The sequence below is a fragment of the Polyodon spathula genome, chromosome 11 (genome assembly GCF_017654505.1).
Source record: "Polyodon spathula isolate WHYD16114869_AA chromosome 11, ASM1765450v1, whole genome shotgun sequence".
Taxonomy (NCBI): domain Eukaryota; kingdom Metazoa; phylum Chordata; class Actinopteri; order Acipenseriformes; family Polyodontidae; genus Polyodon; species Polyodon spathula.
In genome coordinates this window covers 27,317,473-27,344,867 of record NC_054544.1, presented here as the reverse complement: position 1 = coordinate 27,344,867, position 27,395 = coordinate 27,317,473, and the positions used below count along the sequence as shown (strand labels likewise).

General features: G+C 46.0%; 1 protein-coding gene across 16 annotated transcripts in view; it reads right to left on the bottom strand.

The window, feature by feature from the left end:
• Positions 1-382: 382 nt before the first annotated feature.
• LOC121323423 (eukaryotic translation initiation factor 4 gamma 1-like) overlaps positions 383-27,395 on the bottom strand; it is a 43,414-nt gene continuing 16,401 nt past the window's right edge. For 10 of the 16 annotated variants that reach the window (XM_041264495.1, XM_041264498.1, XM_041264496.1 and 7 more), the window contains 28 exons: positions 26,541-26,640; positions 21,574-21,701; positions 18,201-18,293; positions 17,835-17,913; positions 16,793-17,725; positions 15,853-15,944; positions 15,137-15,323; positions 14,887-15,020; positions 14,417-14,536; positions 13,653-13,838; positions 13,335-13,532; positions 12,634-12,780; positions 11,262-11,498; positions 10,590-10,694; positions 9,111-9,285; positions 7,866-7,966; positions 7,517-7,622; positions 6,888-7,011; positions 6,549-6,805; positions 6,060-6,181; positions 5,765-5,937; positions 5,312-5,437; positions 4,788-4,869; positions 2,935-3,033; positions 2,647-2,781; positions 2,267-2,348; positions 1,920-2,060; positions 383-1,576 (listed from right to left, as the gene is read on the bottom strand). In XM_041264495.1, the coding sequence (XP_041120429.1) occupies positions 1,398-1,576; positions 1,920-2,060; positions 2,267-2,348; positions 2,647-2,781; positions 2,935-3,033; positions 4,788-4,869; positions 5,312-5,437; positions 5,765-5,937; positions 6,060-6,181; positions 6,549-6,805; positions 6,888-7,011; positions 7,517-7,622; positions 7,866-7,966; positions 9,111-9,285; positions 10,590-10,694; positions 11,262-11,498; positions 12,634-12,780; positions 13,335-13,532; positions 13,653-13,838; positions 14,417-14,536; positions 14,887-15,020; positions 15,137-15,323; positions 15,853-15,944; positions 16,793-17,725; positions 17,835-17,913; positions 18,201-18,293; positions 21,574-21,701; positions 26,541-26,640 (4,641 nt within the window). In that variant the 3' untranslated portion in view covers positions 383-1,397. Of the gene's footprint in view, positions 1,577-1,919; positions 2,061-2,266; positions 2,349-2,646; positions 2,782-2,934; positions 3,034-4,787; positions 4,870-5,311; positions 5,438-5,764; positions 5,938-6,059; positions 6,182-6,548; positions 6,806-6,887; positions 7,012-7,516; positions 7,623-7,865; positions 7,967-9,110; positions 9,286-10,589; positions 10,695-11,261; positions 11,499-12,633; positions 12,781-13,334; positions 13,533-13,652; positions 13,839-14,416; positions 14,537-14,886; positions 15,021-15,136; positions 15,324-15,852; positions 15,945-16,792; positions 17,726-17,834; positions 17,914-18,200; positions 18,294-21,573; positions 21,702-24,423; positions 24,617-26,540; positions 26,641-27,395 lie in introns of those variants that run through there. The other 6 variants (XM_041264487.1, XM_041264490.1, XM_041264492.1 and 3 more) reach the window with 4 other exon arrangements.

Genomic DNA, 27,395 nt, shown 5'->3' with positions numbered 1-27,395 from the left:
GAGCATGGCGTCTGCAGGCAGCGAACAGAGTGCTCTCTTATATCACCCCCCTGTGGCGTGACAATGAGAGCACCTCCAGCTCAGCCAGAGTGCAGGGACACAATGAGCTGCAAGCATGCAGAGCAGAACCAATCACTACACGCACAGTAGCAGAACTGGTGTATCCCTCCCTCTCTACTCAATTAACTCAATTAACGCACTGAAACCAGTGGCAGTGTTGCTAGTATCAATTTAGAATGTGGTTGCCATTAGTTACATTGTAACCAGAGTAACGTTTATATCAGCTTTAATTTGATTGCACAACACACTTTATTATCTCCTCAACCCAACACCCACCCCAAAGAAACACATCCAGGACAGAAGGAGGCACTGCAGCAATTGATAGTCTTTATTTGCAATTGTCTTTATTTTGTCTTTTCCAGTTTGACGTGAAAAGAGGCATTAATCTTTTAATTAAATACTTAAGAAAGCAAAAAAGTATTTACAAATTTCATTTAAATTGTAATCAATGAATTCTGGTGGATAATTACAAGCACCTTCTGGTAACTCAGGAAAGCGCTATAAATACAGGAGAATCCGACGAGTTAGTCAGGAAAACAAAAACGCAGCTCAAAAAAAAAAAAAAAAAAATGACATGGCATTACATTAGTTTTGAAAAACAAAAAAGAAAACTAAAAGAACTTCTATATTTACAGGACTGTCCGAAAACATCTTCCTACTAGCAGTAATAGAAATGGAATACGGTTTGTACTGTTCTTTGTTTTAAAGATGATTTCTATATTCTGTTCAAGTTTTTAAGAATGATTTTTAAAATCCGCTACAGGATTGTTCAAGGCTTTGATACACCTTTAAGTGTAGGAGAGAATTAAAAAAAAGCAGGGGAGTGGGTGAGGAGGGAAGGAGCAGGCTGCACAGAGAGATCCAGCCCACACCCCCAACCCTCACACAGGAAATTTCACTTCAGTTTTCAAATGGCTAGGATTCAACTGTCCCCTTTTTTTGCATTTTATGTAAAAAACAAAAAAAACAAAAAAAAACCTCCAAAATCATCCTACATCTAAAAAAAAAAAATAACAAAAAAAAAAACTACCTTTCATTTTGATTAGAGCATCACTTTAAATGTATGTTTGAAACAGCAGCCTTTAAAGTTTCATTTGTTTCTCTTCTGAATTTTATCAAACATGAACTGTAGAGGGTTAAAATAGAAAAAGATAAAACTTCGAATACTGAGGAATTGAACTCCCACAGTTTTTTTATTTCATTTTATTTGTTAGACATTTTTCGTCAGAAAACAAAAATTCAAAATCGCACACTCAAAGGGCTCCAACTCCCATTCTCCTGTGGAAGAATCGCTTCATCAATATCTAATGCAAGCCATGTATAGAAACAGTCCTTGTTTAATTGTCTGACTCGTCCTCTGCCTCCCGTAGCCAGGTGAAGAAGGCGGTGACGGATTTCAGGGCCACACCTTTGCCTTGTAGCTCAGCAGGGTCCTTGCTCAACTCCCATTTGTAAAAGGCCTCCTCTTTGATCACATCCTCATCGTACAGCGCGTCGAAGAACATCCTCAGCAAGTCTGTATACAAACACGGGGGAGTGAACAGACAGCTTGAACACTGCACGACTGGGAATAACAGCTGACCTCCTGAACACTGTGCAGGGCTGGGAATAAGAACTAACATCCTCTGACATCCTAAAAACACACTGAGCCAACAATCCCATCACCTGCCCCCCGGGCGGGGGGGTGTGTCTCGGTTTCCCACAGTGGGGGGGTGTTTGTGTGGGTCCCACAAACTGGGGAAGTGCCAACGACCCGGTGGTGTGTGTGACTAGGTACGACTCCCTTCATCCCCCCCCCCCCCCAACACACACATTGTCGATGTAAAGACCCCCCGACCCCCCACACACAAAACACTCACTTGGTGGCTGTTCTAATTTGACCAGCAAGGCCTGCAACGCGTAGAGTGCTTGCAGCTCTTTCTGTTCATCTATGAGGTACTTCTGCAGGACTTTTGATCTCGCCACGATCAGCTTGGTGTCCACGCGGCATGGGTTCTCAACTGGGCGGAGAAATAAAGAAACACACAAACCCGGTCACACCAATGGATCGGAGCCCAAACTCAAATGAGTTCCACTCAAAACCTGGGATAAGTTGAGACAAAAACTTCAACAGGTATTTCTTTTGAGGGGCGATTTTAACCTGCAGTGGTTATCAGCGAGGGTATACATTTGGCTCCAGACCTCGTTGGAAGAAATGGATACTCACAGATAATTGCAGACTGGCAGACTGAAGTCATTATTGCCCGAATTACAGTGTTGGATGTGACCTGCTGCTCATCCAGATTGGCCTGTTGAAAGAGAAGGTTGAGTTTAATACTGTATCTGTCAAGAGCAGGATGAAGCATCATCACACAGCTGCCAATACTGCAGAGGCAGGAATCCCTGCTGCTGTTCCATGATTCGAAGCACAAAAACCACATGCATACAAGAAAGAGAAACCGTGGTAATACTAAACCTACTAAAGGCAAACCTAACAGCAGTTTTGTAACAAACTTGGTGTGGTTGTTTCCAGTTCAGCTGTATGTGTGCTAACAGCCCCTCCTCACACAAGCAGAGAGGAGAGGAGGCTGAAGTGGGGCTGCTCACCTCCACCCAGTCGTAGATTCTTTGGTTGTCCGCCTTCTCCTTCAGTAGCTTGTCCAGTTGCCTGCAAAGCTCTTCTGAAGACAGCTCCTTTTTGCTTGTTTTCTCAGAGTCATCTCCCAAGGTAAATTCCACTTTCTGTAGCAACAGAGAAGAATCTGTTTGTTAGCCCTGCTCCCAAAAAATATCGCCTAGCAAACAGACCATGCAGGAAATACCGTCCTCTTTGAAGGGACAGTTAGGTAGCACCCTTCTTTTAGCCCTTAGACCACGCCCTCTGCTCTTCCTCACCTTCTCCATGACAAACTTGTTGACATCCTCATCCTCGGGGAGGAAGTCCTTCCAGCTCAGCCCCGCCTCCCTCCACAGGGCTCCTGCTTTCTTGTGGCTCTGGAACAGAACAGACAGATGAGCATGTTACACAGCGAGGGACACAGATACAGGAACACTACACTGTCAGTGCTGACCCTACAACGAGCAACGTTACAGACACAGAGATACAGGCACTACACTGTCAGTGCTGACCCTACAACGAGCAACGTTACAGACACAGAGATACAGGCACTACACTGTCAGTGCTGACCCTACAACGAGCAACGTTACAGACACAGAGATACAGGCACTACACTGTCAGTGCTGACCCTACAACGAGCAACGTTACAGACACAGAGATACAGGCACTACACTGTCAGTGCTGACCCTACAACGAGCAACGTTACAGACACAGAGATACAGGCACTACACTGTCAGTGCTGACCCTACAACGAGCAACGTTACAGACACAGAGATACAGGCACTACACTGTCAGTGCTGACCCTACAACGAGCAACGTTACAGACACAGAGATACAGGCACTACACTGTCAGTGCTGACCCTACAACGAGCAACGTTACAGACACAGAGATACAGGCACTACACTGTCAGTGCTGACCCTACAACGAGCAACGTTACAGACACAGAGATACAGGCACTACACTGTCAGTGCTGACCCTACAACGAGCAACGTTACAGACACAGAGATACAGGCACTACACTGTCAGTGCTGACCCTACAACGAGCAACGTTACAGACACAGAGATACAGGCACTACACTGTCAGTGCTGACCCTACAACGAGCAACGTTACAGACACAGAGATACAGGCACTACACTGTCAGTGCTGACCCTACAACGAGCAACGTTACAGACACAGAGATACAGGCACTACACTGTCAGTGCTGACCCTACAACGAGCAACGTTACAGACACAGAGATACAGGCACTACACTGTCAGTGCTGACCCTACAACGAGCAACGTTACAGACACAGAGATACAGGCACTACACTGTCAGTGCTGACCCTACAACGAGCAACGTTACAGACACAGAGATACAGGCACTACACTGTCAGTGCTGACCCTACAACGAGCAACGTTACAGACACAGAGATACAGGCACTACACTGTCAGTGCTGACCCTACAACGAGCAACGTTACAGACACAGAGATACAGGCACTACACTGTCAGTGCTGACCCTACAACGAGCAACGTTACAGACACAGAGATACAGGCACTACACTGTCAGTGCTGACCCTACAACGAGCAACGTTACAGACACAGAGATACAGGCACTACACTGTCAGTGCTGACCCTACAACGAGCAACGTTACAGACACAGAGATACAGGCACTACACTGTCAGTGCTGACCCTACAACGAGCAACGTTACAGACACAGAGATACAGGCACTACACTGTCAGTGCTGACCCTACAACGAGCAACGTTACAGACACAGAGATACAGGCACTACACTGTCAGTGCTGACCCTACAACGAGCAACGTTACAGACACAGAGATACAGGCACTACACTGTCAGTCCTGGCTTGATTTCTGTTCTGTGTCAATTCACCATCAATGTTAGGACTGTCGTGGTGTTCTGATTCCCATTGCCCCATCTATCCCCAATTCAGGGCAGACACAAACCACAGACTACAATGCAAGATTGACAAAACGTTTCAAACTACTGCCTGGCCCATAAACATACTGCATGAAGATTAGTCTGCATAAAATTCCATTAGAAAAGGTACCATATCCCCTTAACACCATATTATCCAGTCATGTCCTAGTCTAGATCAGAAAAATACAGTTGAAGATTGGACTGTACTCACCATTCCTTTGCACAGTATGGACAAGATTTCTACTAACAAGAGGCCAGCTTTCCCCAGTGGTACTAGTGGCTTGGACACTTCCCTGCAAGGAGAGGGGTGGAAGGAAAAGTGTCAAAGTAACTGCAGTGAACAAGAACGTGAATCACGTGAAAGGGTTTTAAAAAGACCACTTAGAAATAATTTAAAAAGTGAGCCAAATTGGAAGAGGAGACCTTCAAGTTCAATAAACAAATGCCGTGACCACTGTTTGCAGTAAACAACTCTGTTCAGCCTCGTGCAAGAAACACAAAAGCAGTTTTGCATTGTAATCGCTTGGGACTCCAACTACAGGAAGGGTTTTGGGAAATAAAACTGGGCCTGCCTTTCAAGCAGCTGCTTTAATAAATCATACTGAATGAACAAACTGTATCCTTATGAACTCCCTCAGCTCTGATTAGCTTCAGAGACTGGACAGCGCCTGCCGGTATAATGGGAGCACCTTTTCCTAGAGCTGTATACAGTGTGATGTGCCAAGTGTCACTCACTTGAACAGCTCCTCCATTGGGATGCCCCCCTCGTGAAGCATGGGGGCGATGAGCTCGGCCAGGTACAGCCAGATGTGCGGAATATCGATCTCCATGTCCTCTGCAATCTCCAGGATCTCCAGCAGACTGTGGGAGACAGGCATGAGTTCACCCTTCAAACACCTTGCTTACAAAAGAGCTCTTAAAACACTGCAGAAAAATAAGACATTTCTGCAAAAACACAGCTTTCAAATCTCAATTGTTACACAATTTCACACTACTGTAACCCATTATTAGTGCATCTAAGATATTGCACACTGGCATTCACGCTGCAGCTGAACAAAGCAGCTGCACCAAAAGCCTCTCATATCCGACTAATAGCAAGCCCCAGATTGTTAATGACTCTACTACAATACACACAATGTATTAATAGTGCTGGGCTTAATACTGCTCTCTGGAAATGGAGCTGCTTACCCCTTGTAATACTGCTCTCTGGATAGGGTGCCAGCCTTGACCAGCTGGTGGAGCAGCAGGCCCATGTGTTCCCTGGCTATCATACTCCTCTCCAGCGTCGACTCAATCCCGTTCCGCACAAACACAAAGAGCAGAGTCACCGAGTTCATCTCCTGGACACACTGCAGGGCTTCCTGTCAGACCAGGGGAGAGAGTCAGCTCTGTGTGAAACGGTGGGCATTTCTAACCCAAGTGGCAAGCATGCATTTAGTAAGTGAACACCAACTTGGATTGGCGAGAGCCCCAGGTGGCTTACCTTCATATCGTTGATGTGCAGGTACTCCTCAATAATGGCTTTAGATTTCTTGTCAAATTCGTCCTCAGTGAGGGCCGGCTTAGCGGGGGTGGGTGCCGGGGCAGCGGTTGGCTCTCGTTTAACTGAAATAAACAAACAGAAAACACACATGAACTATAAGCCGATAGAACACTTCCCCAGGGGAAGGGTTACTGAAGAGGGCTATGAAAGTGTTGGAGAGAGCTGGAGTTCTATCCAGGTGAAAGAGTAAAGAGGGGTGTGGAGAGGAAGCAGGAATGTGATGTACACCGTTTCCAGTAGATGGGAGAGATTATGTGACATTCGCAAGGCAAGTCACACCATAATAAAAGAATTAAAAAAGGCAGACATTCTGAAAGGTTTGTTTAAGAGCTCCTACATGCACCACAGGGTGCTAATTCCGTAACATTACATGCTTGATTATGAATTATGAATGCTTTGTGAGCGAGGTGTCCCTATGATAGCACTTACCCGTCTCCTTGCTGTGATCCCTCTCCCTGCTCCCCCTGCGCTCCCTGTCCTCAGTCATGCTGGCCACCTTGCGGACGGGGTCCTGGGGGCCGCGGTGTTCTCTCTCCCGGCTGCGGTCGTCCGTCTCCTTGCTGTAGCTCCTCTTGGTGACAGACGGGCGGTTCTTGTCTGCTCGGTCCTGCTGCCTCTCGAATCGGTCCCTCTCGTAGCGCTCGTAGCGCTCTCCTTTGTCGCTGCGCTCTCGGCTTGAACTGGTCCTGTGGAGAGAGACGAGTTGTCATATCAGATGGACTGGCTAGCAGGAGGCTCCCTCAGAGGGCCACCTGGCTTCGGACTCACCTCTGAACCACTCTCCTGGCGTCACTGTCTGCGACCGTGGATGTGGTGGTAGAGGAGGAGGAGGCCTGTTGTAGGGCAGAGAACCTATTCAAGGTGCTTGTTGCAGGTCTGCCAGACTCTGGAGCTGTGTGGAAACAAAGCATTCCTTTTCAGTGGGGAGCAATGGCAAGGGGGCTGTCTTTACAGTGGCTTTGATTATTCTTTCTTAGGTGGGAGGGGGGCTTGGGTAATGCAACATATTCTAGGGAAAGAACATCATGCAGTTAACTGTTACCTGGCTCTCTCTGGTGATAATGGACAGTGGGAAATCCATTGCTTAAGTGTCTGCATCGAACCGGCTTGAACCAAAACCTTAACTAGAAACACCAACTCAAACATCAGTGTCTGTCTGCAACGGTTCAGTCATCACAGTGCAGGTCCTTCTAGCTGAAACTAGTCTACCAGTGAAAGCCAAGCAAGGTAGATTGACATTAGTCCCAGAAACTGTAGACTTGCCAACCGGAATGCTGCAAAGTGAGCTTTAGCATCCAATGAAGCAACATACTGTGTGTGGTACTAGTGAGGGGATGGGCTCCAACCTGGCATATTAAACAGGCTGCTGAAGGAGGAGCTTGTGTTTGCACGCTCACCCTGTTCATTAGGTTTGGCATTGGACCCTCCACTGCTGCCTTTCCCCCAGCTCATCAGCCTGCCCCCTGGTGCCAGCAGCTGGTTATTGAAATCCAGGGCTCCGGGCTGCAGATTCAAACACAGAACAGTTAGGATCAGGTCGTAAAAACAGCCCTGCTTGAAGAGTACAGCTGGAGCAAAGACACCGCGCTGCAGCACCCCACACACATAGCACAACTGAAGACGGCATGTATTTTCCACCCTGGCACAAAGTGCTTTACTATAGGACACAAGGAGTATTGGGTTCTGATCTCAGGAGGGTCAGCTGAAAGCCTTTGATTTGATCGGACAGGAAGAGTCCGATCGTACCTTGGTGATCTTGCTGAGTCGGCTGGTGTCGATGGGTCTGTTCTTGGTGCTGATGGGCACAGTGTTCCAGCCTTCATCTTGGGGCTGGCTGGGTCGACCCGCTGCGGGAGACAATTCTACAGTCAGGTCACTTTAATCTGCATAAAACATGTAGTTTCATCAGTTGTGTGGTCTGATGTTACAAAGCAGGAAATAAGACTTGCATCTGCAAAGCAGTTTCATCTGTCGAGAATTGATTAGCAGTTTGCTACGCATGTGGACTGGCAGAGCTATACTGGTGTTCTTTTCTGAAGAGAGACTAATATTGCAGATAGCAGACTGTTTGGGTCAAATTGCATGTACTGCTAACAATTGACAGAGACCTTGTGTCTACAAGCTTCTTGCCCAGCATTAACTGCAAGCTAACAAGATAACAATGCTGTGGACCAGAAGGGGCCAGGCTGTAAGACTTTTGGAATGCAAAGCATCAATGAGCTAAAAGGCTCCCAGGGACTGAAGTTGGACCCAAAGGTTCTCAAGGAGAATAAGAGATAACGCCACTGGACTCAAACGGTCTCAAGCAAAATGGAGAGATATGAACAAGGAAAATGACAAAAACTAGATTTATGGACCTTTTGGGGCGACCAGGAGTCTGAAGAATGCACTGAGTTCAGAGGTTGTCACACAAGACTACACACACAAACACACACATACACACTTAAATATATGGTAACAGAATAATGTGTTGTACCTTTGCAATTGGTTAAATGTCAGAGAAAGAGAAGGTGGACCATCTACACAGAAGGGTATTTAATGTCACGCAAAAATTGTAAGGACGAGTATTCTGTTCGTCCTGTACCTGGGACCAGACTCCCTGCATATTTCAATAAACCTAATAACTGATTGAAGAAAAGGACTCTGTGCATTTTCTTGAATCTACTTACTCACCATCCATTTTTTTAAGTTACTTCCATTCCAGGTTTCAATACAAGCTTGATCAGCAATAAGCTTAGGCAAGTCTTATTAAACTCCTTGTAAACCCAGGAATGGATCAAACTGATATGCAATAGGAGTCTTATTCCCATCCCTGCAAACATTCCCAATTATACTTAACCGGTTTATTCTTCACGATTACATTGAAGAAAAGAAATAGAATCTACTATCGATTTGGGGATCAAATGGAATTGCATTTGCAAGCTATCTGGTGACAGTTGTCGGATTAGACAGGTAGAAAAAAAAAAAAAAAAAAAAAAAAAAAGGACTGACCTGAGGGGTGCACTCCGCCCTGCCCGCCACCGCCACCTCCTCTTCTGCTGTCCTTCTTGGACAGAAGCTGCTGCTGGACCTTGATCTGCTCACGATGCTCCTCTAACTCTGCCTCCTTGTGGATCTGGTCGATGGTCTTGGGGCCCTGATCGCCTCTCCTGGGGACCCAGGTGTTCTGTGAGGTAAGAGCAGGCTTCATGTTAATCTTGAGGGACAAGCTTAAAGAACTGAGCCAGTGAAGGAACAGGTCTCAAGCGCAGGGCTCAGCTCGTCTTTCTGTAGCTTCTCTCTGTAGGCTGACACTGTACCAACAAGGCCAGGGAAAACTAAACCAAGAAGTGAAAGGGAAGCAGTGATATCCAGTTCCTGGAATTCACTACAGGCCAGCCCAGTTTAACCCAATCTGTACCCATCACATGTGAGGTTACATGAGCTCGACCCTTGCAGTCTCTCATCAAAACTTAAACTAGAAATTAAGAGTTTTGGGGTCATCGTTGATCCTCATCTCTCATTTGAGACTAATATTAGGGAATACTAAAGTATCTTTTTAACATTTAAGAAATATAGCCAAACTTAGATCAATTATTTCTGTATCTAAATGTCAAGAGACTAATGCATGCCTTTGTTTCATCTAGAACTGATTATTGCAATGCACTTTTTTCTGGTGTCCCAGAACGTGTAATACTGATTTCAGCTTGTTCAAAATACCGCCACTAGATTTTCCAGGAAAAGTGAAATTACTACCCCTGTTTTGGCCTCTACACTGGCTTCCTGTGCAGTATTGAATTGATTTTAAGATTTTGCTGTTAACTTACAAGGCCCTGAATGGATTAGCACCTAGTTATTTGCAGGAGTTACTGGCCCTGTATCTTCCAAACTGGACTCTGAGATCACAGGATTCTGGTGTGGTAGGTTTTCTTGAAGAGCGCCAAAATTATGGATTGCTCTGCCTTCGTTTGTCAGGGAAGCTGGGACGGCTATTTTTAACTCAAGACTCAAAACGCACTTGGCTCTTAGTAGGTTTTAACGTAACTTTAAAATTGCTGCTTTTGTTTTGTGTATATTAAGTTCTCCAATGAGACAAACGTTTAGAAATCTCTCCTTGCTTGCTCCCACAACTGCCAGGAGAATCACTGGGTTATTGAGTGTTTCTCAACTGTTACCCCTTCCTATGCAGTTTTCACAAACACAAACAAAGCTGTTTTAATGTTTCAGTTACTGGCATTCCGCATTGGGAAACACTCTGCATTGGAACGCTGAAGTGGTCTCTTCACGTAGACTTGGCGCACACAAGCCAAGCGTGTAAGCTGCTATGGGATCTATCTGGCTGTGAAACTACAGGAACAAAGACATGTGGTAGGAATCCAGCCAGCATTAGAGACGGGTAATCTCTGAGCACAGCTTAAAGAGGAGCACACAGTAACCAGAAACTTCAAGCAGTAGCAGTTGTGGAGATTTCACAGACGAATGAAGGCTTACCCTCCTCAAGTCGATAACATCCTGCAACATGAAGCGGATTCTGGAAGAAGTTTTCTTCTCCTTGATGATCTTCTCCATCTGGTTGAAATACTGGTCCATTCGGGGCTGAGAGACAACAAGACACATCACAAGAGGGCTCAGTATAAACCCAGTTCACTAAACAAACAGCCCCGCCCCCCCCCCCCCAATATTCTTTCCTACAGGCTGGTTTGAGTCTTGTTACACAGACCCCAATTAGCACTCATCTTGGATCTACCTTATATATGGCAACATTATGTACTTACTAACATACAAAAAGGTACTATCAAAAGGGAGGCCATTCGGACCATCTAAGCCCATCCGGTTCCTAGTAAGACAAAACTCAAAGTTCTAAGATCAAAGGATCCAAGTGTGTCTGCCTCAACATGACTAGGTAGCCCATTTCATACACTTTGTACAAAGTAGTATCTCCTTCCCTCTGACCCAAGGCAATCACGCTTTATTTCCAACTGTCCTCTGGTCCTGTTTTCTGTACTGAAAAGTAACAGTTTGGGTTAACTAAAGGTAGTCCAAGATTAGTGCTTATCAGGGACTGTAAAACAAGCTATAGGGAAGGAAATCAAGATTTTGGTTACAAATCAGAGTCCTTGAATTTCTCCACCCACTCTCCCAGCAGCCTGCCTCCTCTCCTACCTTGGCCTTCTCAAAGTCCAGGTCCTTGCCGATGGTGGACAGCAGCCGGCACAGGCACTCCAGGGACTCCTCGTCGTGGTTCTTGAGCAGCTTGACGATGCAGTCGTGCATGATGGGCTCCGTCAGCATCTTGAGCTTGAACAGCTCCCCGATGAACTTGATGTTTCCCAGGGAGCGCCGGCGCGCCGTGTCCTTCGCCTCCTCCAGCTCCTCACGGAGCCGCTGCTTTTCATCATCCTGGAGGGGAGGGGAGGAGACGGGACAAGACCAGTGCTTGCGGTTAAGGTTCATGGGAGCAGGGGAATTTTGCACCATATTAAAACAGAGACTATTTTAAAAAAGCACATGCATTTCCAATCTCCTGCAAGAAATCCACAGTCACTTCCCCCTTTTCAGGCTCCGACTGCACTCCACCAGCAATTAGTCACAGCAAGAAGCAAACACACATCAGCTCAGCCCAACAAAGGCTCATTACCCATGGGAGCTGATTGTTTTCATAGTAAGCAATGTGAAATCTTAAGACTTCAAGCACCTTGCGCAACATCCCTGTTCACAGGTGCTTGATTTTCAGGGATCATAGCAACAAGTGGCAATACAGGAGCAATAAGTAGGGCTTGAAATCAGGACAGGAATTGTCATAAAACAAAGACACTCGAACCTCTCTCGCAAACTCAAGTCCAGATGCTCCCTGCTTGCTAATGGTTCTACTGTGCAGTACTGCTACTCATTCAGGGCTGCATTTCCACCAGGCCATGATCCAGCCATGGAAGACATTCCGCTTTCCACTGCTCCAACTCCATTATAATTCTCAAGGGTGTCTTTAGAAATGAAATGAAATGGTGGCTGAGCCTGGGAAGGATGTGGAAATTGCTTATTGCAAATGACCAGGATTGCTTGTGGTGATCATTCCATCTGCTTCTTTTGGAACATTCACTTTAAAGTGTGTTATTTGACAAACATGGTCCTGAAGATGCTATGCCACAACTAAAAACAGATTGATAACTATTCTGTTACCAGTTCAGAGAGAACCAAAAGAGACCTGCAATAAAACAGGAGTCATTCCTGCTGCGCTACCTTCTCTGTAAACGACTGTAGGATGAACACAAACTGCTGTTCTGCTAAAACACCATGGAAACTAGAGTGGAAAAAAGAGTGGATCTGGGAGACATGTCATACTATATAATGTATAATCAGTTTACTCTTTCATGGCTTCACTCAGGCAGGTAGTTGTTGCACACATTTCCAGCTGGACCTTTCTGCACAAGTGAAACTGATCCCTCGACTTTCGTCTGTGTTGTCTGGGCTCTCTCCCCCTATATTAGTCTGTCTTGTCTGATCTCTACCTGCATATTTATCCCTCCTCTCTATTTACCAATGCAGCTGCATCCAGCTCTTTCTGTTTCTTCTCAAACACCTCGTCGTCGTCCTTGTCCTTCTCAAACTCCTTCTGGCAGCGGTTCAGCAGCAGCTTGCGGAAATTCACAGTCACTCCTGGCTTGTCGGTCGTGGAGACTTTGAGCTGTGGGGCCGAAAAAACAAACATGCACTTCACAACTAGAAACTCATTTCAAGCAAACACAGCATTAACACTTTAGTTCAAAGTCATTTGAATCCTCAAGCTGCAACTGATCAACAATTTTCCTTTTTAAGTACAGTACTAAATCATGAAATTATTGAACACAGGGAAGTTAAACAGTAGCTTTGTAGACTACAGTCAGCTCCTTACAAAAATACCACAATTTCCACTGAACTGCAGCTAATTCACTCTGCCATAAGCAGCGACATCTAGTGGGCACTGGAGTACTGCAACTAAAATTGCAAGAGTGGACAATCCCAAAACGTCTTGCTAAGACTGCTGCCTCATCTCTACCCATTTTAAAAGGAAACGGAAGAACTCGAGATACAGCAACACTTCAGAAACTGGGACAAAAAAATCAACTTCAATCAGTGAGTGGAAGCCATTCCACCAGAACCGGTTCCATATTGGAATATCTATTACTAGAATCACCAGAAACATCAAAATTTTGTTTCTGATCTAGTTTAACAGCATGCTGAACAACTGGACAGACGTACCCCCATAAGGCAGCGGCACATGTTGGCATAGGCTACGGAGAAGTTTGGCTCGGAGATGGCCTTCTCAAAGATGAGGTCGATGACCCCCTTGAGCCTCTCCTCTGTGTCGATGGTCAGCTCAGTCACTTGCTTCATCAGCTGCTGGAACATCTGAGGGGTGAGCTTGTTCAGGATACCACGCACCCTGCGGAACAACTCCTGGGACAGGGAGAGGGACAGAGCAGTGCAGAGACGTTGATACAAGGCTTCCAAACGCAGGTTTTGCTAGTTTCAGTAAGATTCAGCTCTTCACAGCAGCCAGGAGCTTTTCCCACGTACCTGTGTCTTGCTGTTGTCAGAGGAGGAGTCTTCCTCTTCCTTGCTGGGTGGCCTCTTGGCACCGGGTTTCCAGGCCTTCTCCGCCTTGTTGAGCTGCACATCCTCGCCGAGCGACACCGTGGCGATGATCTTCCGTGGCTCCTTCCTCTGGCCCTGCTGGGATCGGCGGGGCCCCATTCCAGAGGGCTGGGGAGAGGCACAGAGATGGGGGAACAGTGAGCAAAGCACCCCCTATCGTAGCTGGTAAAAAAAGGATACTCTCCCTTTGGAAATCCCTTTTCACACTACCAGTCACAGCTGTTTATAACTTTAGATCATTGTTTCACAGACCTCAATTAGCACCAGACAAGCGCTTCAACAAGTCTTTTCCAATGTCGAAACGTTTGTCATTGAATAGACTATTTTGTAGTTTTAAATACAGCAGTGCTGAATGTCCCTGGATGATATTCTCAGCACACACAGCAGTGCTGAATGTCCCTGGATAATATTTTCAGCACACACAGCAGTGCTGAATGTCCCTGGATAATATTTTCAGCACACACAGCAGTGCTGAATGTCCCTGGATGATAATTTCAGCACACACAGCAGTGCTGAATGTCCCTGGATGATATTCTCAGCACACACAGCAGTGTTGAATGTCTTTGGATGATATTCTCTGCACATATAGCAGTGCTGAATGTCTTTGGATGATATTCTCTGCACACATAGCAGTACTGTTGTCCTCTTACACCCCAGTGAAGAGGAACGGCCCTCGGTGCACTTACCGGGCCCCTGCCTCCCATGGGCTGCCTGCCCAGATTGGCGTAGGAGGGAGTGAAGTCCGGTCCAGCGTTCATACTAGTTAGCCGGCTGGGGTCCAGTGCCCGCAGGGGGTTCTTGTTAGCCTGCAGGAGTCAGGGAGCGGTGTAAGAACATTAATTGAGAATAGAACTAGTGTCACTTAAACTGGAACCCTAAGGGGTAAATAGGAGACACGACTGTGTTTCTTACTTTTATAATTGAGAGGTTAAAGATTTGGCTGAAAACAACAATAATAAATGTGACCTAAATAATGTAACAGAAGAAAACTGGCCAATAATGTGCAAATACAATACAGTGCTGTCTTCACAAAGTTAAGTGTAAATATATACTATCTACAGGTCCTAACAGTGAATTATGCAAAACATTGAATCCTAAACGAGGCAGTCCAACAACAACGCAGTATTCCAGCCCTGCAGGGGGAGCTGCTGGTTACCTTGTCCAGCACCACATCACTGATGTGCGGCAGCCCCTCTGGTTTCTGCATGCTGGCGACGATGAACTGGAAGCCCAGCAGAAACTCCCGGTCGTATTGCTTCTTCTCCTCGGGGTTGATGGGTTTCCATTGTTCTGAGAAAGAGAAGCCAAGAGTCTCACAGACCTGCAGCACAGCTTCTCAAAAAAAGCCTCCACAATCAGGGGGTCCCTGAGAGGGTTTGCAGCAAGGCCTCCTCAGAGGGGCCTACCTTCTTTGTACTTGTATTTCAGGTCTCCAGGTTTCAGCTGGTCCGGCTCAATGTTCTCCGTGTCCAGCTTGTCCTCCTTCTCCTCCCAGGTCTCATCTGTCTCCTCCGGGGCCGGGGGACGCACTGCCTCTGGCTCTGCTGAGATGGGAGCAGCTGGCTGGGCTTGCTCCGGCTCCGAGACCTGTGACTGCACGGAGGACAGGGTTCAGTACACACATCCACTACCAGCAGTGATCCCCAGTGCTCAATAAGACACCTTTCCATTCCAGATACTGGGAAATTGTACTGCGCTTCATTTTGAATTGAATCACTGATTTTAAAATCACAGATTGTCAGATCTGAAATTCACTGGTTTCAACAATGCTCCAATTTAAATCTCACACCAATTTTGGGCTCTCAATTAGGATTGAAAAGTCCCTACAAGTTTTGCTCTCCTCATATTACAGGAAACAGGAACTGGCTTCTCACTGCAGAGCTCAGGCAGGAACATCCCTCCTCCACCCTCTGGGATCTCTGAAGGGACGCAAGAAGACTGCCACTGAACAGCAGTTTGATCCTTTCCTGGTTTATCTAGGAGCTCAACAAGACATGCCTGAAGCTTGGTATCTATACACTGAGGCTAATCAAGCTTGTACTAAAACCTGGAATGGGTGAAACTGCTCTGCAATGCAAGTCATATTTCCGTCCCTGGTCTGGATCATTTAAAAGGCACCTACCTCTTTGAAGGCATCCAACAGGTCTCCCACCGTCTCCTTTTTGTTGAGATCCTTCATTTTCCTCTTTTTCTTTGGTATCGACACAGCAGCAGCTGAAACACAAAGCATTCTGTGTGAGCTGCTGCCAGACTCCACGCAGCACAGCACACGGGCCTCGAACTGCAGCAGCATTCACAGAGCCCACGACAAAGCACTGCTAGCGGAAGGTGCTGTAGCACTGGTCCCTGCTTTGTAAAATGGAAATTGAGCTTTTAAAACCTCAGAATGCAGAGCCACACAGAAGTGCGGTTATGCACTGTCCGCGGAAACGAGCTGTACAACAGACATGCTGAATTAAACCGGTGGAACAGCAAAATAGCCACATGGTGTTCTATCCAAAATCCATAATCACATGTGCTGTGGGAGACAGCACTATCCCACAGACTGGTTCAGTAGTACTGATCACTATGTTCAGTTACACTGTGCTCAACTTAACAGCACCACGCCCTAAGTAAGCCTGTAGTAACACGTACTCTGCAGTGTCAGCAGGCAGGTACACGTGTCAGGGGCGTAAAACAGGCACACTCAAACTGCTACAATGAGGCAACTTCAACACAGCCAAAACATAACCTGCTTCACAAATCCTCTGAAATCACATTTTGTTGTCAGAGTGCTCAGGCTACGAACAGGCAGCCCTATATTTAGATGAGAATGTCAATCACTCGCCCTCGCTAACCTGCTGGCTGCAGCAGGGAGGCCCCATCATCAGACTAGCATTCCAGTACTCCGCTTAAGGAAGAGTACTTGTGCTCTCATTTGAAATGCACAGCCCTATTACTAACAACAACACCACCACCACCACAAACCTTCTATCAGGCATGGGAGCCTCACAAACCTCAGTTACTGAACTCTAAAAGAAGAGTGACTGAGACGGTCAGAGGCTACATTGTAAAGCCAGTACCTTGCATAGCATTCTCTCCACCCTGCACAGCGCTGGCAGCGGTTGGCTGAGGCTCGCTCTGTGTGAGGCTGGTCTCTTCCTCCTCTTCCTCCTCCTCCTCCTCCTCCTCCACAGTGGTCTGGGTAGTGGTGGTGGGTACAGGGGCCAGGCAGGGTTCTGGCACGGAGACAGGGGCTTCCTGTGTCTTGGCCACCTCTGGCTCTGTGATGGGGCTGACGTCCGATTCGGGCTGCTCTTCGGATGGCTCTGGGTCCTGTTTGCTGAGGCCTGCCAACCCGTTGGGAAGGTCGAGTTCCTCCGGCTGGGCGATGGGAGACTCCAGGGGGGCCTCGCAAGAGGCATGTGCCGGCGAGGGCTGAGGTTGCGCGGGGGGCAGGGGCTCCTGAGTTGGGGCCAGCTCAGGGGCAGGCTCCGGCTTCACGCCGTTGGTTTCAGTCGGAAGCTCTTTCGTAGGCATACCGGCCTCGACAGGCACAGAGACGACAGCCAGAACAACCTCCTGCTCAAACGGTGACACCACCACCTCCTGCTCTACCTCCTCCTCCCTCTTGGGTGCAGGCTCCTCCGTTCTTATCTCTGCTGCCACTGGCAAGGGTGCCTCCACAGCGACAGGCTGCTCCACTGCTGCAGGAGGGAGTGCGGGGACAGCAACAGCCTCCTCTGCTGCCTGCTCCCGGGGTGCAGCGTTCGTGAGCGGTGGGGTGGGGGCTGTCAGAGTCTCCACACTGTCACGGAGGATGGCCGATGGCAGGGATGTGGTAGTAGTGTTGGCTGGGGCCTCCCCTTCGGGTTCTGCACCTTTTTCAGAAGGGGTTGGCTTAGTGTCCATTTCAGTCTCAGCAGCAGGGGGAGATACTGCTGTAAGTGTGGTCTCTGTCTTATCTGGCTCCCGGGTCAGCTTAACTGTAGCAGAAGCAGGCTTCTGTCGGTCATCTAAAAAAGAGGGACAAAATAGAGTTAACTACATACTAGGGGCTTATCTACCTCTTCAGCAATTGTTTCTTCCAGTCAAGCACTCCTTGCCCTCTGGCTCAACACTGACCTGGTCTGATGACCACCGTGACAGGGTGTGGGTTTTCTCCATTTGCTTGCGCTGTGCTGCTTTCCGCTGGACCTGTAGACTGGGGTACAGAAATGAGAACTAAACAAAAAAAACACATGATAGAAATGCAATCAATTCTACTGTTGCACACAGTGAGGATTTGATTGCTCCACCAGTATGCAAGCAAAGTGTCAATCTGCAGCACAATGTTCAGAACTGTGTCTATTAGTCCTCCTCCACCAGAACTACTGAAACACATGACCTTTCCTTCTAGTCAAGGACACCCGCTTTAGGAAGCTGTGTCAGCATTACATGGGAGTATTCAATTGCAAACTGGAAACCTTGCTCAAGTGTGTGCTCTCTTACCTGTGGAGGGGTGGGAGTGGAGGCTGTCCTGCCCCCAGACATGATTTCCTCTGTGATATCTCTACCCCCTTGGTTAGGGTCTCTTATTCTAATCTGGATACAAAAGCAACACAACACATCATCAGTACCAGACTGGGATCAATGGCTTGAGTGTAGAGCAGAGCAGAGCGCACTGGGTCTGTCTCCGAGTCCAGGGAGGTATGTATATGAACAAGGGGTTTATAAAGGGGTGTTAGTAAAAAGAGCAACACACAGGGTAGGGAACACACTGCTTTCTTCACAGAAATGCACACTGTATTTGAGGTATACAGGGGAGAACCTAGAGAAATGCTGGTGATATCTGAAACAGTAAATACATAGGATGTGAAATAAATCAAGCACATTAGTAGCACTCCAGTGTTACCTGTAGCAGGACCAGAGTTAACATTATCAGTAAAGAAGGTTGCGCAAACAAAACCCTACAAGCCTGCGTTCAAGTCAGCTTCCTACAGGAGTCAAACTGCAAACAAGCATTATAAAAATTACAGAAGCCGCTTGAACCCGACACATAATGCAAGCTGCAAGAGGCGGTTCCAGAGAACCTTAGAAATGGAAGAGGAAAGGCAAGATAAAGTGAGAAATGTTTGACAGGCAAAAGGCCCAGGAGGGTCAAACCTGGGTTAAGGAGATAATACTCCACCTTACTGATAGGAAGATTAACAGAATAGTTGCAGAAATCCAACTACACTGTGGAGCTCAAGAGAAAGAGGAGCAAACTTCCCCTAACCTTCCATCTGGAAAAGCAGTCACTGGGGAGCTACACTCAAAGTCTTTATATACTGGGCCCTATCTCTGTGAAGGGTCTGGACTGACGCGTTACAAGACTATCCTCCATACGCGACACAAGCAAGCATTTTGTATGCTACCACACGCTCACTTCCAAATCACCCATCCAGTGTCACAGCAAACTACTATGCCTTACACATGTACATGGAGGAAAATGCTATTACAAATTGGATCTTAAAAAACTAGGAGCACAACTTGCACGCGTGCTTTTCATGAGCAGAAGTTTACAGATACAGTCTTGGAGTATATAAACCTCAAACTTCTGTCTCGCATTCTGTTTCAACTAAAAGGCAAGTCTTCACAACTACAATCAGCAACCACCTCTTTCAAAATGAGAGCAGGACTCTACAGTACAAATAACAGCGAAAACAGGCCCTTAACAGGAGAAGAATCTCCACTGCGACACAAGACTCAATGCTTGCAGCCTAAACTAACAAATCTACACACGACTCACTGTACACCAAGAATGAAATAAAAACCAACTCGTGAAGTGCAATCCTCCTTCCAAGGTTTCTTTGCCTGGGCAGCTGTGCAGATGCTGCCTTCTCTCTTGTACTTCCGGTACAAAAGCAGCAGTGCCGAGAGTCAGACCCACGTGGAGCCTTCAGCGGCTGTCTGTGTGTGTCTCTCTTTCTCCTTCACTCCCCAGCTCACTGGCAGTCAGCCCAGCACAAGCAAACAAAAAAAAAAAAGTCCTGCTTGCCATTAAGTGATTCATACTGCCAATAAAATGCATCAGCTCCACCAGACAAGTCTCTAAACTGTATTAGTTAACTGTGAACGGTTACACAATCCAGTACTTGTACATGTAGAACTATTTTAAAATGGAAAGACACAGTCCACCCCGGACTCTTCATTTACAGAAGGTCTGGTCTCTGAGCTATTGCACAAATTAAGAAATCTCTCCAGAAATACTCAATTGAATGAGGACATAAAACACAAAGCTTTTTCACAAAGGTTCACTTCTGCAAATGCCCCCAAGTGTAAGATGAACCAAACCCAGCGGCGTGCAAGTGTAGGGGTTTGTTGTAAAAAAAATATATATCATCCACGGGTGAAAGGGACAGAATCCTATTCTTCCAGAGCAAAGACAAACAATACACTGTACAACAACCAATTAGTTACTAGACTATAAACCCTGGAGCTGGAGGGCTAGAGTTTAGTGCATACAATACAGAACATGTTTACATGCTATAATAAATCGTGCATTCCAGATGTCTCTTAACCACCAGCCTAAAGGGCTCAAGAGAGAGAGAGAGAGAGAGAGAGAGAATGGTTAGCCACTGGAATCAGAGCTGCTGAGCTTGTGTCAGGACCCTAACAGTGAGACGGCATGCTTAGCTGAAGTGTCACAGGGGAAAGAATGAAGGACAATTAGCAAGACTGTGAAAGACAGAGCTGTTCAGAGCAGTGAAAGAGGGAGTTGAGATTGAGGGGCAGGCAGTATGGGCCCTGCTCAGGACAGACCCAGTGAAAAAAGATAAGCAAATGAAATCACCCAAAAACACCTGTGGAAGGCAGGAAAGGCAGCAGCATGCACACAAACATGTTTCCAATCTAGTGTACAGGTCGCTATCTGCAGTACATGTGGGATCAAGATTAAATCAACACATTGTCTGAATATGATACCCTCTACAGCATGCAGTTAGTATGGAATCAGTCTATTGACAGGTTTCAAGCTTCTTTTATAGAACAGGTCTATCCCACACAAGTTTAACGCTTTGCAGTCTTGTCAGATGGGATCCAACATTACAATTTTTCCTTTTCAGTCCGATGTAGGACCCTGTCCGACATCAAAAAGACATCAAGCACAGGTCTAATGGCTTTTTCTGGAGGAAAAAAAAAAAAAACTAAAGAAAACCTTTTGATGGCCAAGTGAGAACGACAGGAGCTGAGAGAAGCCAGAGGGGGGAAAAAAAGAAAAGACGTGGCGGATCTGAGCAATACAGAGGCCCTGCACCACCTACCTAACACAGACATAAACAAACAAGATAGCTGTTTCCACATCCAGCGCTCAAAGAATATCACAGACATTTGCAGAGCTTTTTGAGATGTTACAGTCATAAAAACGATCACATTATTGAGGAGGTTGGTGATAAAAAGAGTGATCAGGAGAGGATTTATCAGTATGCACTACTATGAAGAGGTATGTGAAATACAGCAAACAAGGGGTGGGGCTTGGCTAGAGATGCAGTACAGAGTGTACTGTTGATATGTAGTGCCTTTTAAACCTGTTTTACTGTGAAAAAAACACTTTTAAAACAGCGCGTGTGAAAATAAAATTACACCTGACATGCCTGACAGCCGCTGAATAAATGGACCGCTAGGGTTAAAAAAAATAAATGAAAAAAATGACTTGTCTAAAATCAATACACAAAAGGGGCAGCGCAACTAGGCCCTGAATTTAAGTGGGTTTGAGCCCCAGGCCTTGGTTGATACAACAGTCCCCAAACCCTCCCACCCGTCTCACACAAACAGCCTGGAAGTCAGGCGTGTGTGTGTATGTGAGCTGGTTAGTACAAACCCAGAAGAAACAGTGCAGCCAGACCTTTGTTTGCAGTACCTGCTTGCGCTCTCTTTTCTGAGGTATTTGCTGAGCAGGGTTCATCATAACGGTAGGAGTGGGGACGGCGGGGGGGTACTGCTGCACACCCTGCGCTGGGTAATAGGCGCCAGCTAGAGAGAGAAAGGAGGAGAGAAAAAAAACACACATGGGAGGGTTAGAAAGGGAACACTAGTTACTGACCAGGCTATTGCCAAATCCAATTTCATGAAAAGGTCCACCTAAATAATTTGTGTGTGTTACACACACTTCCATAACCAAATATTCATCATGCATATTACAAAAAGAAAAGGTCAAAGTGAATCTAAATAAAATAAATGTTTTTGCTCCGTTCCACTATACAGCAAGTGATTTTAAAATCAGACTCCGATCCACTGTGTAAGCAAGCCCTTACAGGATGCACAGATCATGATGTAGGTGTTCTATCCATAAATCAATAGTACAGTCACTAAGATACTGCCTGGACAATACTCTCAACAGCAATGGATACTGCCTGGACACTGCTCTCAAGAGCAAAGGATACTGCTCTCAACAGCAATGGACACTGCCAATTAGGATGGGACGCTCCAGGACAGGAGGCACACACAATAGTCAGGCTGCAGTACTGGGGCATCAGGTACCAGCAACTACAAATATCTGTGCATTTATACCTTCATAATTAAAAAAAACTGAAAATGTAACTAGATTATCTCAAGCAGGTACAGGAGTGTAATAATACCCTTAACCCTTTGCGGTGCTATGTGGGGCGAGGTCCGACATTACTATCTTCCCTTTCCAGTCCAATGTCGGACCCTGTCCAACATCAAAAGGACGTATAAGCACAGGTCTCTAGACATTTGTTCTCCGGAAAAAGCAGAGAATCATTCAATGGCCGAAAAAAGAGCGTTTCTCATAGCCTTGCATTACAGAGATAATACGGACATAAGAAAGGAGGTAGCTGCTTCTGCATCCAGCACTCAAAGAATATCACAGACATTTGCAGAGCTTTTGAGATGTTTAATAAAATAATGACTTGGATTGTATTATTGAGGAGTTCGGTGATAAAACGAGTGATCAGGAGAGGATTTACCAGTATTCACGTCTATAAAGAGGTATGTCAAAAATACAGCGAACAAGGGACGGGGCTTGGCTGTAGATACAGTACTGAGTTTTTTTGCGATTCAATGTCTTCCGAACCTGTTTTACTCCGAAAAAAAATATTATAAACTGTGCATGTAAAATAAACAGCGTCAGTGAAAATAAATTTGACCTGACGTGCCTGACGAGCGCTGAATAAATGGACCACTAAGGTTAAAAAGAAAGAGGTCAGCCGATCTCCACAGCAGGACCAGCCTGAGTGAGGAGCTCTGGCAGCAAGGCCTTTGAAGAGGCATCACTCAGAAAGGGGCTGAGAAAGCAAGACAACACAGATGAGTTTCAAAACAGACACACACTGCCATCTGCAAACACGTACCAGAATACAGGACCGCTAACACAACACTAACCAATCTCTCTCTCTGAAGAGGTGTTCCAAGATCACAAGGCAAGCGCTGTTCCTTTTTACATCAGTACACATTTTTTACTAGATGGTAAGAGCCTCAGATTCAACAGTTAAAAGATACCTTCTAGAAATCTCCGTCCCTCTTCAGAGCCCGTCCCTTCACATTCAGTAGCAGGTGGATTTGTGCATTTCCTGCAGATTGCGCATTTTCTCCTGAGTCGAAGCTCACTCAGCAATGGCTGCCGAGACATGCATTTCAACTGACTCACATTACTGTGTGCATTGCTGACTTGGAAGATCACAGCCTAAATACAGTCATAACTCTCAAGCATGTAATCAAGCAGCAAGCAAGAACGCCAGAAAAATTGCGTAAGAGAGAGAGACACTAAAATCAAGGCTCCTGTATTTAAACTTTCTTTACACAGATTTACAAGCCTTTCCACTAGCATCTATTATGGGAAACCTTGCCATACAGACTTTGCCATGTTAAGTCTTAACACAGTTCAGAACACTGCAAAGAATTATCTTTGTGCAAAGAATTCACACTGTCGTGAAGTAATCAAAAAATACAATGAAACCTACTGATAGTTATTGGTACAAGCAGAGAGCGCTAACTGCAGGAGGGGATGGGGGCGGGAAGGAGGTTGCTCACAACTCCAACCGGGTTAAAGTCTAGCTTGTCTAACAGCACACTGGGGTAGAGACTAATGCTGCAATAAAACCTAGTATTCCTGTTTGGACTGGACTATTACCCTATGGACAAGACTTTCATAATCTGAGGGGGAGGTAACTTGTGTAGCCCAGAAACAAAAAAGTCACCTCCTACCCAGGTCCTTGTTGCATATGTAAAAGACTGCAGCACGATGTATTTCTCTGAAAAAGACAGTGTTTCTGAGGTACTCCAGCAGCTTGTCTTGAGGGTTTAAAGAAAGAAATAACACTTGTCACTGAATTTAAGTTTTCTGGTATTTCTAAAATTCAGCATGACTGGTGTTTAATAGGATGGATGTGCTTACAGAAAGAGATGTCCATCAGCTGACCCGACTGCATTTGACCTCATGACTGCCAGAACCACACAGAAATTAAAGTTTGAGAAGATGTGTTAAATGTCAATCTAATCAAAGAACAGAGCACTTTATAATTTTCCTCAATGTATTACTGTAATGACAACCCATACCAAATAAGAAAACAGACTGCAAAACACAACCAAGGTGTCTGTACAGTACAGAGAAACATTCTTAAACTGTCACAGCAACTACACAGTGAATCGCAACACCCTCATCTAAAAACAATCAAACCTGTCAAGGCAGGACCCTTACAAAAGGATGTCCTGAATAACTCAACTATAAACTTACCCTTAACATGTGAATCACCATCAGGATTGTAACTCTGGCAGAGCTGGTATTGGATCCTGAACTGTGTGAGTGAGAGACAGACAGAGGAGGGAGGGATACAGCTTGCCCTCTGCTCCAGTCCCAGACTAGTCTCTTCAAATCCAACACAGCCTCCAGCTCAGGAATGCCAACTGTTCCAGCTCACAAGCAACGCTGTGATGCCACATCCAGCACAAACACTGAGAGAGAAAGAAACCCTTTCCATCACAATCTACACCAATCAAACTCTGGTGAACAGCTAAAGAATGAAACTTTTTGATGCAACTCCTTACCAGGTTTTGAAGTGAGACTGCTTTAACCAGCCTCTACTGCAGGTCCTGACCAAGCTCCTCAGAGCTGCTTTGCCCAGCCTGTACTGTGGGTCCTGACCAAGCTACTCAGAGCTGCTTTACCCAGCCTGTACTGTGGGTCCTGACCAAGCTACTCAGAGCTGCTTTACCCAGCCTGTACTGTGGGTCCTGACCAAGCTCCTCAGAGCTGCTTTACCCAGCCTGTACTGTGGGTCCTGACCAAGCTCCTCAGAGCTGCTTTACCCAGCCTGTACTGTGGGTCCTGACCAAGCTCCTCAGAGCTGCTTTACCCAGCCTGTACTGCGGGTCCTGATCAAGCTCCTCAGAGCTGCTTTACCCAGCCTGTACTGCAGGTCCTGATCAAACTCCTCAGAGCTGCTTTACCCAGCCTGTACTGTGGGTCCTGATCAACCTCCTCAGAGCTGCTTTAACCAGCCTGTACTGCGGGTCCTGACCAAGCTCCTCAGAGCTGCTTTACCCAGCCTGTACTGAGGGTCCTGATCAACCTCCTCAGAGCTGCTTTAACCAGCCTGTACTGCAGGTCCTGACCAAGCTCCTCAGAGCTGCTTTCACTGGCTTGTACTGCCGGTTCTGATGAAGCACCTCAGAGCTGCTTTACCCTGCCTGTACTGCGGGTCCTGATCAACCTCCTCAGAGCTGCTTTAACCAGCCTGTACTGCGGGTCCTGAGAAGCACAGCACTCTACAAGAATGTGTCACTTACTGCGCCTCTGACTTGTTTAAATTGTGTGTTCTGTGCAGTTCAGACACCTTCACATGCCTGTGCTGTCCAAGTCAGTATTCACTTTACTGTATACCACACTACACAAGTCTTGCATTTTTAATACTGTATACAGAACTGAAAAAAAAAAAAATACCTCTCCCAACACCACAAAGTAAAGCCTAGTCCCATTTGAGAACTGAAGTTATTTATCAGAGAGTTCCAACAAGAAAACTTACAACCCCTTTAAAAAAACACACACACTGTACAATCATTGAGGAAACTTCACCTGTGATTCCGGTCAAGTTAACTTTACAGTGCCATCATCCCATCTCCCCTCCAGCAATACAGTCTTTAAATGTGCACAAGGCAGCTAGACTTACACACCCTGATGCAACAGGGTTAAAAAGAGGTGTGAGCATATCACACACATGTCAAGGAAAACTGCCAGCCAGACCCCAGAAGGTGTGGAATCAGGCATATGTATTGCTTTATTACCTTCAAATAGATTCTTGAAGGCTGGATTTCAAAAGGATTTCACTTTTGCTTCTCAAGGTTAACCTTTAGACCCAGAACAGTATCGCAGGGTAATCTGTCATGTTTAAGTCAGCTGGAGTGCTTTGGGGTTCATTGTACTCTAGCCTGGTATTAACTGCAAGCCGACCGTATTGCTAGGGAGAAACCAGAGGCAGAAAAAAAAAAAAGATGACATGTTCCAATATTCCTTCCCCCCCAATCAAAGAATTGAAAGCCAGCTACATGCCTCAGCTTACTAAGACCTGCGCTAGGTAAGAGGTGAGCAGAAGCAGGATGAGGGTGTGCACTAGCAAGGAAACCTGACCACTGAAGGGGTGAGAACTGGCAAGTCCCTGGGTTACTATACAAGCCAAAAACGTGTTTGTTTTAAATACAAACACAAATATTAAAACTTGCTCTCTCTCTCTCTCATGATGTTGGGCCATGAAGAACGCAATACACAACAATACAGCGAGGCTTTACTTTCACATACACAGTCAGCTCTGAACCTTTCAACTCTAAACCTCTTTTGAGGCGTGGCGACCCTCTTACCGTAAGTACCATATTCTGCAGGGCTGGTTCCTGGGTAAAAGCTGGGGGTCCCGGTGGGAACAGGATACTGTTGGGTCGGCGCTACGTATGTATTTCGGTACTGTAGAGACAAGCAGAGAAGGAACACAGTTGCACAGGAGATCCGTTTTACAAGAATATCATCATTCCCTGAACCAGATCACCAGTAGGACATGAAGCCTTTCTAGTCTCCCTGCTGACTGGTTTAGAGGTAGCAGCGATCAGCAAGGCTTAGGGCTGTATTAGAAGGTTAATTTGCTAGCCAGGAATTCAAAGACTGTTTTAAACCTTTGCAGGTTCATCAGATGCCATTCACGCACTTTTTTTTTCCTTCCTGTTTGACAATGTGTGAATATCACATTAAAATGTCACTTGCATGCACAATTCGATCTTTTTGTCTAATGCATATTACTTAAACGAACACTAAATTTGAATTTAAAAAAAAACTGAGCACCATCCACCCCACCCCCCTCCAGCTCATGTTAACCAGTGGAAGATTTTTTCATTCACCATCGACAGGAATGCGCTGTATAGCATAAGCTGTAGTGAAAGAAATGTCTTGAATCCACCTCTGCTGTTTGGGATTTATTTTTTTTTTGTTAAAAGCCCAGACGACCAAAAAAAAAAAAAAAAAAAAGTTGAATGCAAACTGTGTAATGTGTTGAATGCATCATGGAGGTACATCCAATCCCTTGGGTCACTTTACAATCGGAAGTTCATGTTAATTATGGCTATTTTTAGCAGTAGTAAAATGTGACTACTAAAATATGAATGTTTTATTCCACTGATATGGTTTACCTGTAAAATAGGATTTTGAATCAAACATAAACAAGTAGC